This window comes from Neomonachus schauinslandi, chromosome 15 (assembly GCF_002201575.2).
Source record: "Neomonachus schauinslandi chromosome 15, ASM220157v2, whole genome shotgun sequence".
Classification (NCBI taxonomy): domain Eukaryota; kingdom Metazoa; phylum Chordata; class Mammalia; order Carnivora; family Phocidae; genus Neomonachus; species Neomonachus schauinslandi.
The window spans coordinates 44,639,698-44,660,471 of NC_058417.1; the positions used below are offsets into that span (position 1 = coordinate 44,639,698).

The following is a 20,774-nucleotide window of genomic DNA, read 5'->3' on the forward strand; positions in this document are numbered from 1 at the left end:
ACCATAATGCCATAAGTTGATGATGATTAACTAGCTTTCTTTCTTTCTTTCTTTCTTTCTTTTTAATGGATATAGTTGCTGTTATTCTTGGAAATGGTAAAACTATGTAAGGTGGTTTTTTTTATTCAAATAAAATGAATTCCTTTTTCCTCCTTCTAAGGCTGTTCACTATAATCAGTGGAGATAAAGAAGGTTCATATATGAGCCTGTCATGGATAACTAGAGGCCAAACACTAACCAATATTTGAATTGGTAAACAAAGTGTACTTTGCCACACTGCACACGTTTTGTATTTCACTTATATTTGCACAGCTTTCAGAGAAATCAGATGTCTGTTATGTTTGTTGTCAAGAATATGTGCATTGTATCTCTAACTACATAATATATCTTTATTCAGATTTAAAATAAATGTGTTCCAATTATTTGATACTGCACGGCATAATATGGATGTAAAACAACATGGAACAATTTTTATTTGCAAAGTAGAGTCAGAGAGTGGGGAGACTAAAGGGTAGTGGGGAGGATAGTGCATGGTAATTGAGGAAGTTGCAGGAAAAAGAAAAGTATAAAACATATATTTCATTTATTATACTTTCATAGGTAATCAGAAGAAAAGAGAACTGGAAAATACTCTGCAGCTATGTATTAATTTTGTAGTTGATTTTAGATCAATGAGGTTTTATTTTTCATTATAAAGAGTCAAACTGTTTCTACAGTAGATCAGCCTTTATTTGATAAAGATTGTCCTGTCAAGTTCTGATTTCCTCTTTCTACATTGTATCTGGAGGGTTTTGTTTGTTTTTTCTTTAGATAGATACTTTCTCCTTGCAAAAAAAAAAACAAAAACAAAAACAAGGAACTGTGTGAATTATAGTTGTTTTTCTTCATCTGCTTTTCACTTACATCTAATCTATGCCAAGTTGTCAAATTCAATTGGTTTTTCTTTCTCTCTACCTTTTTTTTTTTTTTACTTTGTTGTTTTTGATTCCTCTGTTTTGGGGGAAGTGCATAACCAAACAGTAAAAGCTCCTTGGCATTCCCCTTCCTTCAAGGTGTTGCTTACGTCATTTAAGCACGATCACGAGCAGTAATTAATTAGGAGTTTGGATCGGTTAGAAGGATGGTATTCCCTCCTATTTCCAGATTTTAACCACCATAGACTGGGGGTTAAGAAGGAGGAAATAAAGAATGTCACAAATATCTCTCCTACCCTTCTCCCCTACTCTCCCACTCCAGGAAATTCATGGTACCCAAAGGTTTATTTTCTAATAAGTGTTTAGGAGCTAAAATGTTATGAATATTCATATAAGTTTCTGCCTATGAGGGGTGCCTGGGTGGCTCAGTTGTTAAACGTCTGCCTTCCGCTCAGGTCATGATCCCAGGGTCCTGGATCGAGCCCCCACATCAGGCTCCCTGCTCAGCGGGAAGCCTGCTTCTCCCTTTCCCACTCCTCCTGCTTGTGTTCCCGCTCTCATTGTCTCTCTCTGTCAAATAAATAAATAAAATCTTAAAAAAAAAAGAAGATTCTGCCTATGAAAGCTCTGTTAAAAACTTTTTAAAATATAGTTTTCTCTTTCCAGATAAAATTTCCACTGTTTTTCTCCAACTTCCTTAATAGTTCTCCAGTTCATATGTTTTTCTACTGTGTTTTCCTCTAAGAGTTTTAGAATTTTAATTCTTACATTTAGGTCTTTGATCCATTTTGAGTTAACTTTTGTATATGGTGTAAAATATGGATCCAACTTCATCCTTTTGCATGTAGATATCCAGTTTCTCCAACACCATTTATTGAAAAGATTGTTCTTTCCCCATAAAATGGTCTCGGTACCTTTGTAAAATCATTCAACCATGGGGTTTATTTCTGGAATCTCTGTTCAGTTGGTCTATATGTCTTTATGACACATCCCACACTGTTTTGATTACTTTATAGGAAGCTTTATGGTAAGTTTTGAAATCATGAAGTGTAAGACTTCCTACCTTGTTCTTTTTATGATTGGCTTGGCTATTCAGGGTTCCTTGAGATTCTGTATGAATTTTAGGATGGATTTTTCTATTTCTGCAAAAAATGTCATCGGGATTTTTATTAGGATTGCATTGAATCTATAGATCACTTCGGGAAGTATTGCCATTTTGACAATATTAAGTCTTTGAATCGGTGAACAAGGGATGTCTTTCCATTTATTTGTGTCTTTAATTTCAGCAACAGTTTGTAGTTTTTCAGTGACAAGTCTTTAGCCTCCTTGATTAAGTTTATTCCTAAGTATCCTTTTTATTGCTATTTTAAATTGGATTGTTTTCTTAATTTCATTCTGGGATAGCTCATCGTTAGTATCCTTTTGTGTATTGATTTTATTTTATTTTTATTATTATTTTTTTAAAGACATTATTTGAGAGAGAGAATGAGATAGAGAGCATGAGAGGGGGGAGGGTCAGAGAGAGAAGCAGACTCCCTGCTGAGCAGGGAGCCCGACGTGGGACTCGATCCCGGGACTCCAGGATCATGACCTGAGCTGAAGGCAGTCACTTAACCAACTGAGCCACCCAGGTGCCCTGTGTATTGATTTTATATTTTGCAACTTTGCTCGGTTTGTTTAACTGTTTTATTGTAAAATCTTCACTTTTATTTAAGGTTTTCTATATTTACGGAATGTTGTCTGTGAACAGAGATAATCATACTTATTCCACTCTGACTTGGATGCCTTATATTTCTTATTCTCACCTATAGCTAAAATCATTTTGTCCTCCTTTCACGTTTGACAATTAACTTGTCTTAGGTTAATCTTACTGAATATGCTCTTTATCATAAAGCCAACTTTGTGAAGAGTTTCTTGTTACTTTATGTTGTTCTCATCTTAAATGAATCCTTCAGTTCTCATTTTCTGATCCTTGCTTTGGTTTGACCTGCCCTCATACCTGTCTCCAATAATTATCTTGAGTCCCATGCCAGTTCCCTCCTAAAAATTCCCATCTGCTCTGAAACCTTTATCAAAGACAGATACCTTAGTAGTTATTTAAAATCCTTATTTTAGCGCCCTTGATACTTGCTTGGATTAGGTGTGCTTCAACATTATCTACAACATTTCAGTTTACAGAGTCACCAACACAGGCAGATTTTCTCATTCACCGTTCACATTGCTGTGTGATATATCTGATTGCTCTTATTTCCCACCCCTCTGTCTCCTCTCCAAGTGATCTTGGAAGAATTCGTGAGTACAGAAAATATTGATCTTTCTTCAAAATAGGCCCCAAATGATGGATACTTATAATTAGGACTCTTTAAAAAAAAAAAAGAAAGAAACGCAACAGTTATATTGCTAAAAGAGTGACTGGAAAAAAAATCTTAACTTTGACCATATACATTAATACTGCTAGAGATGAGGCCTTGATTTATATTTTATAACAACTTTTTTCTTAGGAAAGTCCCCTTCCTTATCTGCTATGATGAGGTATTTATAGATACCTTTCTCTAACCCAATATTCACAAACTTTAGCATGCATAGAATCACAAAGATTGCTAGGCTCCACAGTTTATGATTCAGCTGATCTGAGGTGGAGTCCGATCATTTCAATTTTTAACAAATTCCTGGATAATGCTGTGCTGCTGGTCCAGGACCACATTTTGAGAACCAGTGGTCTAAATCACGCTATTTAATTTTCTTTCTTGACCCACATATTTCTCATTGTCTAACCTAGACCATTTTGATTTGGGTAATCTAACACATTCTAAGTTACAACATGTTTTCTTCAACATTATTTCCTTCTCAGTTAAAAGAAAAATAATCGGTGATATCTCCTTTCTTGTCATTCTCCCATGACATTCGATGTCTTTGTTTTCTTCCTTCCAACATACACAATTCAGACTTTACAAATGATGCTGCATCTGTGATGGTAGTGATGAGGACAACACCAAAAAACAGTAATAAAAAACAGCTAGCATTTATGGAGGACTTATTATTATGTGCTAGGTACTGTTCTGAGCATTTTATTTGAATTAGTGTAACCTTGCAATCCCCCCATGGTATGGGTACTTAAGTTATTAAGTACAAATAACTGATCGGAAACTTAGAGAAACGTTCTCAGCTAGGAAAAAGTGGAAGAGATGGAATCTAACTTAAGCTTTCTGGTTTCAGAGCCCAGACTTTAATTCCTCTGCTGTCCAACCCCTCACTACTGTACTACCATGTTATGTCACAGTAAAATAATCTGGCTTGGTGTTAGAATCCTCCTGCCCATCTCATTTCAACCACTTTCTAAAAGATGGTCTGGTAAACCCTTTTGACACAGAATTCTTGTACCCAGCTGAATCATCTTTACCATTTTTTACTATGAAGTCTATTAAAATTCTAGGTTTCCAAGCAAAATATCATGTCCTATCTTTCAAACTGACCTTTTGTGTTCTCCACCGAACGGTATTAAGACTATTGGACAACCTGTCATAGCTGTGATTGTACCCCCTGTGTTTGGACTTACAGGCAGCACTAGTTTTCTGTAATTTGTATGAGAGCAACATTATAATCTACCTTAAAAGATAATTTAAAGTCATTATTAGACATGTACAGTATTCCATGAATGAAGGTAGAGATGAGGGTAGAAAAAAAAAATCATATGTCCACCATGAGCTGTAAAGATAACCGCAGTTGGAATTCCTGAGAAGGGAAAATCAAGAAGTCTGCATGGCGGGCGCCTGGGTGGCTCAGTCGTTAAGCGTCTGCCTTCGGCTCAGGTCATGATCCCAGGGTCCTGGGATCGAGTCCCACATCGGGCTCCCCGCTTGGCGGGAAGCCTGCTTCTCCCTCTCCCACTCCCCCTGCTAGTGTTCCTGCTCTCGCTGCCTCCCCCTGTGTCAAAAAAAAAAAATCTTTAAAAAAAAAAAAAAAAAAAAAAAGAAGTCTGCATGGCATCGAATTTACAAATCTCTGGGATCCTGATTTATGCCCTTGACTCCATCTCATAATCCTTATATATTCCTCATATCACCCCCCTCAGTTTCTCCTGCCATCCTTCAGTTTCTTCCTTACATATCTACCCTAAGTTGCTGATTTCTGTCTGACTACTAGCCTACTATTTTCACTATAAAAATTGTTATTAAGATTTTTAGATATATGGAATCCCTTGACCAGGGACCAGTGCTGTCTTTGTCAGAACTCAGCAGGTAAAATAGTTATTCTGCTGCCATGATAAAAAAAATAATAAAATTCTAGTTAAGGACTTAATAGCTTTAAGAATTAAATTATAAACATTTCTTCTATACAGAGCAATACTGGATAAATAAAATGTTTCATTATTTTTTAATTGGTTGGTGAGATTATAATGAAAGAGCCTCTAATATTGGCTATTAGTAGCCTGCAGATCTGCATATAAATCACTTGAGATCTTTGTGATAGTGACTTTTAAAAATAGTCTCAGTTATTACAGTTTTAGCAGAGGTGAGAGTTCTGCTATTTCAAAGCTTACTTTTGGCGGAGAAACATACCGTTAGCACCCTTAACTCTTGTTGCTATGGAGACAGTAGCAGGATTTATTTTGTTTTTTAACATACACTTAAAATATACATACATATTTTAAGATTTAAAATGTGGTTTAGTTGCCTGTAGGCTTTGAGTATTGGCACATTTCAAAAGTACTTCTTTTCTTTTTTAATACTTTATTATTTTTATCCTCCAGAGAAAATAGAGAATTCTGGCCATTATAATGACAAAGTTTTATATTACTTTTTACAGGGTCTTTTAGGAATAACTTAGAATCCCCTGTGGATCAGTAATGGATGAGGATTTTGAAGAACATGCAGAAACTTTTGAAAAAAGTAATGTGATCTTAAGCACTCCCATGTCTTGGACACCTATAGTTATGACACAAATATATAATGCATACAACTTAATTTCAGATTCAAATGATACTTTTGAAACAGTGTTATGCTAAGCACTTTCACCCTGTTGTAATTTATTTTATGAAACTCAACTTGAGAGTGCCAAAGTAATCTTCATAATCTTAATTTTTAATGTATTAAACTGATTACTTAAATGTATATTAGTAGTGTTCTTTAATTCTTCCCCCTAAAAATCAATAAATAGAATTTATACAAGCCTTTGATAAATAGAACTTTAAATTCGTGAATTATACTTTTTATTTCATTCCTTATAAGAATGAATGGATTCCATGTCATGGAATATTACTAATCCGTAGAACTCCTGAGTACATGTGCAACTAAATCACCTCTCTTTACCTTTAGCGTCCAATGTCAGACTGGCATGGCCTAGCTAACATCTTAGACCACTAGCAGTTTTGACTTCTTACCTTAATAAACTGAGCCGTCAGGTGATTGATTTCCTTTTAAGCTAGGTAGATTAATCCTAGTTAATGGTATTTATCACAACCGAGTGTCATAGCAGTTATTTCTGGATAAAGAAAACCTTTGGTTACAGTTGTTATAAACAGAATTTTAAAACTCAGCCCTGTACTTTCCTCAGTTCATACCTTTATTTAATGGCAAAGGAAGACAAAATAGCTCTTTGCTTTCTAAAGAAAGAAAGTAGCTAAAGGTGATAGACAATTGCAACTTAGGCTCATAGTTTTGAATATTAGATTTTAGCTTTTCCAGTTTGCAGTGACTTTTTAACAAGACCCATCTCCTCTATGAAGAATGTAGTTCATTTTTTTTTCTGGCACAAAAAAATAGGGTAACCTGATCTGAGTCTGACAGAGTGTGTCGTTCATTTAAGTGCTTCCATCTGTTGCCTGCTGTTCCCCTTACTCATGACCCCTCTATGTTTCTCTCTTTCCCTTCTCCTTCCCTGTTTCTCTTTCCTTTCTGTTTTCTTCTCTCTCTCTCCCTGTCTTTCTCTCTCACCTTTTTCCCTCTCCCTCTCTCTCTGTCTCTTTTTTTGTCCTTAGCCCCTCTGAGGAAGGCAAAGTTTGTTGAGAGCCCACGAATTCCAGAATCCGAGCTTGGCTCACCAACCCTCGCTTCAGCTCAGAAACTGGACGTGGATGCGTACTGCCCTGGTAAGCATGCATGCAAAGTGTCTGCTTTGACAGAGGGAGGTTTGGATCTGGCCCATCCAGCAGAGCAGTGTTTTGCATGTATACTTTTCATAAAAACATATCTGTAACCCCTTTTGCAACGGATTGCCTAATTTCCTTATTAGAACATAGTTTTTACTGAATATCCTTTTTTGACTATTGATGTAATAATGAGTAAGTATTGAAAACCATTTCAAGGATAATTTTCAAAAGAATTGAAATAATTTTGGTAGATAAATAGTTTTTAGGATGATTTTTGTGATTTGAGATACTTGAAGAAAGATGGCTTTGGTCACGTGCAAACAAGAATATTAAAGATACGAATAAAAATGTTCATTCGACACTAGCCCTTTACGTATGACCTACTTTTTCTGATTCCCATTGGATTTCTATTCAGAAAATAGTTGTGATGTTGGAAACATTAAACTTAAATTAGAAAAGAAACCTTATAGGTTCCCAATTTGGGCTCCTGGACATTCACTTTTAGAAATACCTCTTCTCATGAATGGCCTACGAGCACATGTGGGAGTTCACTAAAACCCTTCTCTTGTGGGAGCCAAGCTGAGACAGAGTCATTATCAGTGCTTAGATTCTTGCAAACTGAGATGAGTTGCCTGGCAACATCCTTTACACTCACTCTACAGTGAGTCCTATAGAGCTGTGTCAGAAATGTTCAAAGATCTAGTTGAGTATACAGATCAGAGCTTTCGTAGGCGGCCTTAGAAGACTTGGTTTTAGGCCTTTTGTTTATTCCTGCTCATTAAAATTGATGTTAAACCACAGAATGAAACCACTTTACAAATTTATAGCATTCTGTCAGCAGAATAAAATGATTTTTAGTTCTAGGGAAGGTATCAATAACTCTAATCTGAAATGTCAGGATAATGTAGCTCTGAAGCCAAATAAGACATGTTTAAAGGGGAAAAAAAGATAATAGGCGAAAACCTGGACCAAACCTAATCAGAGACATTGATTGTATGGGTCAGTTTTAAATATTGAAAGACCTTGGGGATTTTACTTTCAGGATGCAGAATCCCAGGTTTCACCCAGTGTCGGAGATGACTATTTTTATTTATTTTTTATTTTATTATGTTATGTTAATCACCATACATTACATCATTAGGAGATGACTATTTTTAAATCAATCACAGTTATGTATTAGGAACCAACTTTTCTGTGTCTGAGAGGAACAAAATAGCTCTTTAAATGGTACCATAGCACATGGTTAGAAGAATCTTTTTCATGTTTTGAGGTACTGTCACACTTCTTGGGCAATGGAATAGGGTGCTTTGCATTTCTTCATGGGAATTTTAGTATAATAAAGTAAAACAAATAAATGCACTAATTCCCTATTCCTGCATTGAGTTTTGGGAAAGAAACTCTGTTGGAGGCCTTTTCTTTTCCAGATTTGCAAGTCAGAATGACTGTCAGGGAGACTAATCTTTCACTTCCTGATTGTCCATCTGACATCTTTAATCTAATCTAGCCATTGTTATTGTCAAGAAGCAAGGTAGCTGCTTTTTGTTGGAATGCCAGTGCTGAATCCCTATGAAAAATCTTATCCATGTTATTTTTTATGTATATTTCCCACAAATATGAATCTTTGCTGAATTGGAATTGAACCAAACTAAACCTCAGTTGAAACTTTCAGAAAGCCAGGAAAAAACTAAAACATGTTGCCAGAATGTTAATTGCCACGCTCCTCAGTCTTTCCTTTTCTTATCTGAACAGATTTAATGCACAGAAACTTCTTAGTGTTTTATACTCTTTTATAATGAAGTTATTAAACTCTCCGAAAATAGGTTTCTACTGACATAAGGTTAGTGACCTGAAGGTTGAAGCTGTTATCTTCTACATAGTACCAAAACTTAACAATGAACAGATGAATTCAGTGTACTCACAAAGCGAACAAATAATCCGTTCCTTTTGAATGTCTCTTACATAGGATACACTAACAGAACAGTGATCGTGTTTTATTGTATACTTATATAGTAACTCAGTTAAAGCTGTTTCTCTTCTTGTCCACCTGCTTTATTCATTATCACATGCAAATTTAGGAAAATAGTATATATATCTCACAGAGACAACAGTCATAAATCAAAGGCTGGAGCAGTGGCTTTCAGATTTTGGCATGCTTCAGAATTACCAGGAAGACTTGTTTAAATGCAGATTGCTGGGCCCACCTCAGAATTTCTGATTCTGTAAACCTGGGTTAGGTTGAGAATTTGCTTTTCTGACGAATTCCCAGGTGGCGCTGAAGCTGCTGGTTGAGGTTCTACACTTTGAGGAACAGCTGGGTTACAGGACTGCTCCAGGCTGCTTACAAGCGGTCCAATGAACAATTCTGGAAAGTCATTCTGCTCTTGACTTCTGAGGATGTTGTTTCTGTATTATCTAAACTTAAACCTTTTGATGCCTGTACTTTAGGTTGGAAGAATAAAGCTTTTGTGTCTAAGAAATGGACATGTCTTTTTTTGGTTGGTCCTTTTGTTCCTGGTATCTGTGTACCTGTGTCTAGTTTTCAGTATTGTCCTACATATAAAAGGAAATTGTGGATCAAACCAGAGCAAGTCATTGATACTTGGTCTGCAAAGTCTAGGGAAAGCTATGCTGAGATATAGCTGTTGATCCAGAATATTTGTCTAATAAATTAAGGGATGCAGTCTACATAGCATTAGATTCTAAAATACCTAACTTACATTTTATCATTCCTCAAATCAGACTTGTTGTATGCGGAAAATATGAGAAAAACACAAGTGAACAGTATGGTTTGGTTCTGTACTTAAAACCATGGGACATGATTGATGATTTTACATAACTGACCTATCAGAGCATAGGGGATGTTAAGTGAATTGTGTTTGATAATTGTCTTACAGTAGGGAAATTAAGACCTAGAGAATTTAAGTGATTTGGATGGGTCACAAGCAGAATTTATTGTTGAACTCTTGAAGTGGACATTATGTAATCCAGGAATAGATTGCCCATAATTCTGGTACTGTTTAAATTCCATAAACACCCCTTAACTACCCTTAAATTAAAAAGCAGAAAATTCAGTTTTTATGTATGAGACTGGGCTGTAATCTATTTTTAGGATACCCAACTGAGATCAGTGATTTCAATAAAAGCAATTCCCAAGGTAAGAGAAACTGATTGATTCATCCTACACTCTAACTTTCCTGCTTATGGCATTATTTATTAGCTGTGTGGTTTTAGGCAAGTCACTTAACCTTTCTGAGTTTCAGTTTCCTCATCTGTAAAAATAGGAACAGTAATCTTAAATCAGATTAATAAATATAAAGCACTTAGCAGAAAGCTTGATTCATCGTAAATGCTTATAAATGTTAGCTAATTTTGTTATTCTTGTGATAATCCCAAAGTATATTGCAGGGTGTTAAAGTGTTTTCTAAATAATCAGGGATGGGGGAAGATGTAAAGGTTTAGGGTCATTTTTATTTTATTTTATTTTTTTATTATTTATTTATTTTAGAGATGGAGCGGGGAGGGGAGGGGCAGATGGAGAGGGAGAATCTTAAGCAGGTTCCACACCTAGCGTGGAGCCCAACTCGAGGGTCAGTCTCACAACCCTGAGATCATGACCTGAGGCAGGCAAAATCAAGAGTGGGATGCTTAACTGACTGAGCCACCCAGGTTCCCCTAGGGCAATTTTTAGTTAAATGTATCTTGTGTTTCAGTTCTGATTTCCCCACTACTAGTCATGTGATCCTAAACATGTGATTTAATGTCTCTTTGCCTGTTTCCTGTCACAGCAACATGGTATATACCATGATGTTATTTCTGTAATTTAACATATTAAATAAGTATTTGTATAGATATATAAATATATATATTCATAGGGAAAACATTGGTTGCCTAATGAGAGAGAGAATTGGGATTGGTTGGGAAGTCAGGAGAGAGTGGGATTGGTGAGATAATGCTCATGTTAGCAGTGGTTGTAGCTGGTTGGTAGGATTACAGGTGGTTTTAATTTTCTTTCTTGGGCAGCATACATTAGTGAAGGAGAGCTCAAGTTCTAGAGTTAGATCTGGGTTTAATTTCTGACTGTCACCTACTAGTTGTAACTGTGTGTTAACTTTCATAACCTTGAATTCTTTGTAACCTTTGATAAAAATAGGTCTTTTATGATAGGTTTATTTCAGGGTTGTTAAGTAAAATAACATATATGCCAAATGCTTGCTTCGGGAAAATAAACATAAGAACACCTTTCCTGTTGTTGTTCATCATCATCATTACACTTTGTTCATTTTCTAAAATTTCTACAATGACCTTGTACTGAAATTTTTAAATTTTTAATCAGATGCCACTAAAGGATGGTGATACTCTTTATTTATACTTTTGTTTCTTAGGGGTTTTTTTATTGGATATTGTAATAACACAATAACACATCATTTCAACTTCGTCAAGAAATGAATCTTGACACAAATGGCAGGCCAACTCAGCAGTTTTATAGGACTTTTGACTACATGTGCAAGGTTAAGGGCCAAAGTCCAGACTGGTGTTCTAAAAATAGACAGGCTTTTATCCACACCGAATATTTTCAGAGAAATTTGAGATTAATCTTTTTATAATAGATCTTTTAAATCTCTTTAAAAATGGCGCTGTCCTTCAAAGGACAGTGTTATTTAAGGTGACAAGATTAGGATGTATTTGAAACTCAAGAATGGGCGAGTTTTATGATAGTTATTTGGTACATACTCATATTTATATATATTTTAAATTCATAAAAGGTTTTTCCTCTGGATTTCTTATCAGCATTGTACATTCCGTTGGACAAGTACAAGCTACTGTAGATCAGTGTTTTATAAGAAGTGAGTAATTCCTTGAACCTCTTTTCCCAACTCCTATATAGTTGTGGTCATTCTATTTAAAAGAAAAGGATGATTTGTTTTCTCATCTTTTTCTTTCCATTTTTCTTTCTGAAAACATTATCAAATGTTATCTTAGTTAGGTATGCTTCATTTGTTTTGCAATGAGTTTTATACTTAAGATTATATTTTAAAACCCTCTGTATGATTTTTTGATTGGCATGTAAATACCAGGAGCCTTTTCTTGTAATTCACATCTTCTGCTATGTTGTGTTTGTATTCCCTATGTCTACTATGTTGTAAACACAGTAAGTGTAAAGCAGGGTTTTTAACCTGACTTAAATTGCTGAGCTTTAGGGGTGCTCTAAACTCCTTATTATATACAAACATGATTCTGTAATGTACATGTATGCTTCTTTCTTTTTTTAGATTTTATTTATTTATTTTTCCAAGAGAGAGTGAGCACAAGGTGGGGAGGGGCAGAGGGAGAATCAGGCTTCCTGCTGAGCCGGGAGCCCAGTGCAGGACTCGATCCCAGGACCCTGGGATCATAACCTGAGCTGAAGGCAGACGCTTCACCACCTGAGCCACCCAGGTGCCCACATGCATGTGTGCTGCTTTCTGTTAACAGGCTTCCAAAGCAGTCTGTGACACATACTTTACCCACCTCCAATAAAGGAGAAAAGAAATACTGTTGTAAAGATTGAAATGAAACAGAAGCTGTTAATGGTATAGCTATTAGAACAAGTATATATATATAAATGTATATTTTATATATATGTGGATAGTGGACAGACTTATAAATGGAATGAAGGGAATAACTGAAAGACAGTGCTGCTGTAATCACAACGTGAAAGTCAGCATAGAAAGGAGAGCTCAGAAGCAGAGAGAGAAACTGAACATATTTCGGTGTATTTTAAGTATGAGAGACACTGCCTGTGTGCCTGGTTACTGGTTGTGAAAATAAGCATGCCAAAGAACTAGAATATGAATATGAATAGCTTTTCTTGCCCACACTTCCTTATCCACTAGTAAGTTCTTAACGTGTTAGAAAGTTATTTCAGTGCACAGATGCTTTGTTGAAAAAAATGTTTCATTTTGATCATTTTTAGTTGTTTTCCTGATTTACATCTTATCATTATTTAAAAGATAGTCTCATCCCACAAACTTTTGGATTAACTTTTCTCAAGATGTTTTGCATCACAAATTCTAAAGACTTGACCTATGAATGTGGTGCCTAGATCCATAAATTAGATATCAAAAAGAACAGTTTTTCCATTAACTGAAAAGCATTTTAACTTATGGGTTTTGAGGCAGTAAAATGCACTGATTTAGAGTAAAATGCACTAGTGTAGACTACAGACCTTGGAGCCAGAGTGCCTGTGTTCAAATATTAGTTCTGTCACTACTTGTGTGACCTTGAGCAAATAACAACCATAAGAAATTAATTTCCTTATCTGTAAAATGGAGATTATAATATTACCTACACCATAGGAACACTGCAAAGATGTATTAAAATATGTAAAATGATCAAAACAATTATGTATGTAGTCTAGAGTGCTATATAAATCATAGCTACAATTATTATAATGTTTTAGAACCTTTAAGCTCTTTTATTTAAGAATGCTGTGGGTAAGGCTGTCATCCTTTTTAGAGTGCTTTGCAGAGGATAAAATTACACCTGTAACCTGTAGTCATTGGTTGTTTTTATAAGCAATCTATGTATATGTATAGATGCTAAGTTGTGTGGGTTTTGGGTTTTGATTTTTTTAATGGAGGCAGTTTTTCACAGTGGTAAATAACTCAGGCTGAGGGATCAGACAAGCTTGGATTCAACTCTAGCTGTGCCACATATTAGCTGTGTAACTTTTATTACTTTATCTTTCTAATCCTCTTGTTCCTCGTTTGTAAAATGAAGATAGTAATATTGCCTACTCCATAGGGTGTTTGTGATGATTAAATAAGATAATATACATAATTTACTTAGCTCAGCATCTGGAACATCAGTTGTTACGACTAATAACTTGTGTCTCACATGTGTATATTATTATAAATTTATTTCTGAAAATAAATGTAGTTTTTATGTTTTTCTTTTCCTAAACTGTATATAAGTTCCTGCAGCCCAATGTCCGTGAAAAATTCTGTGGGAGGAAGGAAGTGACAGAAAGGTATTCTTGACTTGTATTTTGACACCCAGCAAACTCGAGATTTATGAATTCTGTATGATGTCGCCAGTGCCATCCTTTATTTCTAAGTCACTTAAAATCTTCCTTGTCTTTTTGTTTGTGTTTTTCCTTATCTAGAAGTTATGCATTATAACATTTACGCTTATAGGACTTGTGGGAAGTGTTGGTTAAATTCTGTTTATTTTCACTGAGTACCCTTGAAAATAGATCCTGTATTAGTGATTTATTGCTATAAAACGTACCATAAAACTTAGTAGCTTAAAACAACAGCACTTATTATCTCACAGTTTCTGTGGGTAAGGAATTTTGATGCAGTTTAGCTTCTTTCTGTGGCTCAGGGTTGCGCATAAGCTGCAGTCAAGTTGACAGCCTGGGCTATAATCATCTCAAGGCTCAACTGCGGAGGGATCCTCTTTCAAGTTTATGTATACAGTTGTTGGAAGGATTTGGTTCCCTGTGGGTTGTCGAACTGAGGGTCTTAGTTCCTCACTAGCTTTTTAGCCAGAGGCCACCTTCAGTTCCTCTCCATGTGGATTTCTCCATAGGGCACCTTACAACATGGCAGCTTGCTTCATGAAAGCAAGCAAGAGGCAAAGTGAGTGCAGGCAAAGTGAGTGCGAGCAAAATGAAAGTGACGGTCTTTTATAGTATAATCTCAAAAGTAACGGGGCACCTGGCTAGTTCAGTTGGAAGAGCATGCGACTCTTGATCTTGGGGTTGTGAATTTGAGCCCCATGTGGGGTGTAGAGATTACTTAAATAAATAACCAGTTTTTGCCATATTCTGTTTGTTAGAAGCAAGTCACTACATCCAATCTACACTCAAGGGAGTAAATTGGAATTTTGAGGAAAGTTGTTTAAATGAAGCACCGAATTTTTCTTGTTTTTTCTACATATTTGATATGTGCCATCCCCTGGTCTGGAAGCATATATCTTTCTCATCCTTGCATTCCAATAGAAAAATGTACCAACCACTACCCTTCCTTGTTGAAGCTTCTCTAGACTCTGAGGTCATGCCACTTGTTCTTTAAAGGTTTTAACTACTGGTTCACCAGAATTCCTGCTGTCCTACCCATCTTATTTTCAAAATTCCCTGCACTTTTAAAAGATATATTTATTTAAGTAATCTCTACCCCCAGTGTGGAGCTCGAACTCAAAACCCAGAGATCAAGAGTCACATGCTCCACCGATTGAACCAGCCAGGCGCCCCTCCCCTTCTATTTTTCCTATAACTATCTGGAGGTATTTCCCAGTCCAATACAGTGAAATAATTCTTTATAGAATGGTGCTTTTCTTTTTAAGCCTGAGTGATTTCATCATGTTATTTTAGTGGGCAGTTTCTAGAATAAATCCCAGATTTGGAAGTCAACAGAGAGTAAATTTGTTACTTAGACAAACGTGAGTTTTGAGGATAATACTTTCCTTACTGTGACCAGTATATACCTACCTAGCTTTCCACATTAGAATAAATTGTGCTATGGATGAGGAAATCCAGGCCAATAGGGGAATAATATGGAGAACACTGCATTACAGAAGTAACACTTCTTTACCATAATTTGTATCTCAAACGTATGTCTCTTCAAAGCAGACGTTAGAAACTTCAGTTTAAAGCCCAAAGGAATACTCAGTGAGAAACACCAGTCTTAGAGATTTCAGTGAAGCGTTTAAGGTTCTTGAGCTTGTCAAATACTGCTTTTTATCCCAGCCAAATAGTCATCACCATACATCATTGTGCACATACTACTTCTTGTACACTGGGGGCAATTACATAGGCAAGGAAACACTACTCTAAGTGTTGCCAGCAGTGAGTACTTTCTATATATCCTGTCTCTGCAGTGATTCCTACTTCAATGGGAGAGAATCAGAAGTAGGGCATTGTGATAGAAGATTATTAGAATTTTAAAAGCCTGTTTTCTTAGCTAAGTGCCAAACTAATGAGTTAAAAAATATGCAGAGTCCCAGGACACCTGGGTGGCTCAGTCAGTTGGGTGTCTGACTCTTGATCTTAGCTCAGGTCTTGATCTTCAGGTGTTGAGTTCGGGCCCTGTGTCGGCCCCACTTAAAAAAAAAAAAAAATGCAGAGTCCCTAATCTTTTAAAAATTTAATTTCTAAATAGCAAAAGGGAGAACAACTATGTGTTTGTATGTGTGGGTGACTTATTTGCCCACTTATTTATGTCTAAGTTATTAGTAAAAAGACTACAAGATTATTAAAGATTAGATAAATTTACTTACTGTTTTTTAGGGAGCATATTTGTAAAAAAAATCTTCGGCCATTTATGAGATATAATTGATGTACAACATTGTGTAAGCTTAAGGTCTGCAATATGCATGATTTCATATATGTATATATTGCAAAATGATTGCTGATAAAATTTATGGACAATCTCTCCAGAAAATTGCGCCTACATACAAATTTTGCATATTGTCTGGTGTTTCAAAAAAAAATTAATGAAACATTTAGGTTTGTTGCCTTATGTAAATAGTTTTATCTGAAAGCTAGTCTGAACGAACCAAAGTTAATAAGAAAGACTAGAGTAGTCTGACGAATTTGCATTATTTCTAACTTCCATTCCATACCCCAAGCAAGGTGTCTTAAATACACCTCTGTAACTGGAGAGATTCCCTAAAAGTTGATCCTTTAACTTGGGCCCTAGGTGAGTTCATTTAAAGAAGAAAGTAATTTGGAAGAGAAGGAAGGGTAAGTAGGAGAGATTCAGACACTTCCATTTTCAAGAGATAGGGTCCTATAATTAAAGATTTCTTAGATTTTTTTATGTACCTGCCCCAACTTAGGCAATTTTTTCCTCAGTTGAGAATTGACAGTGACCTGTGTCATTGATAGCCTAACATGGATCTAGGTTTCTCGTCTATCTCGAGGGACCATTCTTCCCTACGTTTCTGTCCTCTGGACCATATTGAGAGAGAGTTCTTAGAACTATGGAAAACATCTTAGACTACCATCTTAACCTCCAAACTTACATTTAACTTTAAAATGGTAGACAGATTTTTCTAGACGGTTAATAAAAAACCTGTTTGGTAAGCACATTTTTAAAAATTAGGATTAGAATGCCCTCTTGCTGTCTGTACACTTTGCAGTTCAATATACATTTTTATCATTTCCTACTACCATTAACCCAGCCATGACAGGCATATTAAAACTGCTTGTATCCTGAAGGTATTTGAGCTTGCAATCTCTGCTCTGGGTTACTGGGAGTTGTTATTTTTTTTAGGAGGTGCAAAGAAGCACTGGAGGATAGAAGAATGAAAATTTCCTTTATTCTCTCCCTATTAAAACATAAGATTTCAGGGGATTCACAGACTTCCAAAAGAGGAGGTAGCAGAGGACCTCAGATCAAGAGTTCCTGATTTAGATCCTTTATTAGCTACTGTGGTTAGCTGTACCAGGAGAAAATATTCATGATTGAACAGTTGAAATGTGAAGTTACTTTGAAAAGAAAAGAACTAAGGAAACTTTCCTCAATCAATAACCTCTAGTGGTGTTAGGGAAATATTTGCCATCTCCAGGGCTGTGATCATCAGATGACTCATTCTTGTAGCTCTTCCACCGCTCTCTCCTTCCTGCATCTCCACCAATCATCATCCCATAGACACTAGCTCTTTTCTACCACAGTTTTACAGGATTATATTAAGAATTATCTTAAGAGATCAACTATAGTACTGTAACCCCATCACCTTTACCACTATTATTTTTGCTTATTATTTCTTCTATTTCTTTTGTCTTTTCATACCCCTAATTATTTTTGTGTGCTGGATTTAATATTTGAAAATATTTGTAGAAATAACCTGAAGATAGGATGATGATTTTTTTTTTTTTTTCCTCCAGAGAAGATTTGTATTTGCTTCTGCCACCTGGGACCAGTTTGATCCAAGTTCAGAGTTTGTGGTTTCCCAGGCTAATCAGATGACATAAGTCAGAATTGCAAGGCATGGTTTACTTTTGGTTTATCTTTACCCCCAGGGTACAGTTAAGGGTCTCAGCCCAAAGTGTAGGTTACTTTACTAGAATTCCCACTCTTGGCAGATCCTAGGCTCCAATTTTGTTCCCCTGACCTTATGAGATAGACAGAAGCACAGTTCAGCTGTGCAGTCATTTCTTCCCTGTTAACAAATGCCCCTCGTTAAAGTGGCCATCGGTGCTGGGCGAGATCTCCATTCTGGATTTTAATCTTCTTCCTGTTCTTTTGATTTATCACCATCTTGTTAGGTTTTTAATGCTTTAAAAAAGATTTTTAAGGTATATTTTGTCCAGTTTGTATTAGTTGTCATCAGCTAGAAGGTCTCCAATTACTGAAAGGTCCCTGCCACCACCATTTCCTTTGGGGGCAGCGGGGAAAATTCTAGCATTTATATTTTGAGCTTGCATACACATTCTAAAGTGTATAAAAAGACCATCTTAATTTTTCATTCTGTGCTCTCCATGAAGCTAAATGGGAACAGACTGTACACTAAAACAGTCTTAGAACACTACCTCTTTGAATAAACCAGTCTCCTTAAAGTTCTAGGAGCTATATAATAAGAAGTTGAAATGGTATTATTAGCCAGGTGATTACTTGAAATATAAAGAAGTTCCCTTTTCAAACAGGCTTTTAGAGTTGATTCATGGCCTATCTCTTTGAGCAAGTTGTCTCTTATTTGGACTTGGAAACTAAATCTCAGATTTGTATTTTTGCATCAAAATTTTGCAAGTTTTGCCTATTGTGGTTATATGACCCTTGATACTGAATTGTTGGAAAAACTTGCCTTTCTGCTCCTGAGCTCCGTCTGGCCTCATTTGACCTGTTACCATTAGCTTGGAGAGGAAAATGTCTACTTTATCCAGCCACAGATCTCAAATGTATTTCATAGATCATTGAGATAAGTTCAGCATTATGATGTTTTCTGCTTTTATCTTAACTTCTACAGTAGCCATAAAAGTTCAGTTATAAATGTGAGTAGATGAAACTGATGTTTCTGTTGTTGCCAGGAAAAAAAATTAAATAGGGAATAGGAGTCATCATGCAAAATGATTAGAGAATTTCTTTTCATGTTTGAAGAGGATCATGAGACAAAGCTTCCTACAGTCTGGCTTCCTATTGCTTGGCTCTGTTGCAAACCAATTTAAAAGAAATGTTCTTATCTGCTGGTTAATGTTTTATTAAAACATCAAATTTCAAAAGCCACACAATACATTTTTGTATTTACCACAAAATGACTAGTGTATATATTGAAGACTTACCCTTATATTAATCCATGTAAATCATCTTTGGCTACTCTAGAATAGAAGGCTACCCTTAAAATCTAAAGGTATTATTTGTTTTATATAAGTAATTTTTCTATTTATAAGTCTTAAAGAACTTTGGTTAGAATTCATATATGTCCAAGTAAAACTTCCATTTCAGTCAAGGGCATAAAATATGGGTGCTGTTTTCTCGTATCTTAACAGAACAATGATGCTGTTTTTCTTAGTTAAAATTCTATACAATGAGTTCTCTAATACAACAAATGCCTTATCTGGTCCCTAACCAAGTAACATTTTTTATAATGACAGAGAAGATACGCTGTTTGTCCTAGAGAAAACAAAGATTTAAATTGTAGGTGAATCATCATGGCATTTTTCCAATGAAAGCTTTATTTAAATAATTATTCCTCAATCATTTCTTCTCAAGTATCCAATCAAGAAAAAATAAACACTAAAATTATCAAAAACACCCATCTGGACAATTTAATACATTTTCTCCCTTATGCTTACAGTTGTATCCACAGTGCTTCATGTAGTGACTAATACATAGTAGATGTTCATTCAGTGTGTGTTGAATGAATGAAATGAACCCAAAAAGTCAGGGGAAGGCAAAATGAAACTATGTTATAAATATATGTAAATGACATAGATTTCTCTCTACAAAGAATATATCTTTTCACTAATTTACTACAAAGGGTTCGTAAGCTTGAGGAACTGGAGCTATATAATACTGGAGCTCAGTTTTGGGGGGGGGATGCGTCAGAGCCCCTTGCCGGCTTCAGCGCTTACTATGGCAAATAACAGCCCTGATTTTAACAGCCACGCATTTTCCAATATTCATTAGAAAGGGAAAAAGTTTAGGTAATCATTTAAGAACTAAGAAATGAAGATATAACCAGGTTTGCTTTGGGCCAAGCTAATCATAGGCTTTATAACTCTGTGAGAGAGAAAGAATGGGTTTCTTTATTTGATTAAATGTGGTACAAATTTCTGAGTTTTGAAATAGATGAGAACAAGTGGTTTATAATTAGCAGATCATAAAGGAAAATGTAAACAGCTCGATGTGAAAATGCTAAGAGAATGCAGAGAATTAAGAGAGTCTATACACTGAGACTCTGTGTAGCCTGCCATGTTCGGGATGTAGATTAGGGGTTTGGATGCATTAACTATTAGACATTCATTTCTTTCTTTTTTTTTTTTATGTTCAGTTAGCCAACATATAGTACATCATTAGTTTTTGTTGTAGTGTTCAATGATTCATTAGTTGCGTATATACAACACCCAGTGTTCATCCCAACAGATGCCCTCCTTAATACCCATCACCCGGTCACCCCATAGACATTCATTTCTTGACACAGTTTTAGTCATTGTCTAATCCCTCTGTGGTTTGGCTACTTTTAAATAGAGGACACTTTTTTTTTTTTGCAAATATAAAGTATAAACCATCTCTGAAAGGAGAATTGGTGTCATCAAGGAAAATAAGTACCAAAATGTTCAGCACTTG

General features: G+C 35.7%; 1 protein-coding gene across 2 annotated transcripts in view; it reads left to right on the plus strand.

The window, feature by feature from the left end:
- Positions 1–20,774, plus strand: part of TANC2 (tetratricopeptide repeat, ankyrin repeat and coiled-coil containing 2) — a 297,008-nt gene that overhangs the window by 119,268 nt on the left and 156,966 nt on the right. The window contains exon 4 of one of the 2 annotated variants that reach the window (XM_044921763.1): positions 6,892–7,002. The exons of the other annotated variant lie outside the window; for it this stretch is intronic. Coding sequence (XP_044777698.1) covers positions 6,892–7,002 — 111 coding nt within the window. The remainder of the gene's footprint in view (positions 1–6,891; positions 7,003–20,774) is intronic. 2 annotated transcript variants of the gene reach the window in all.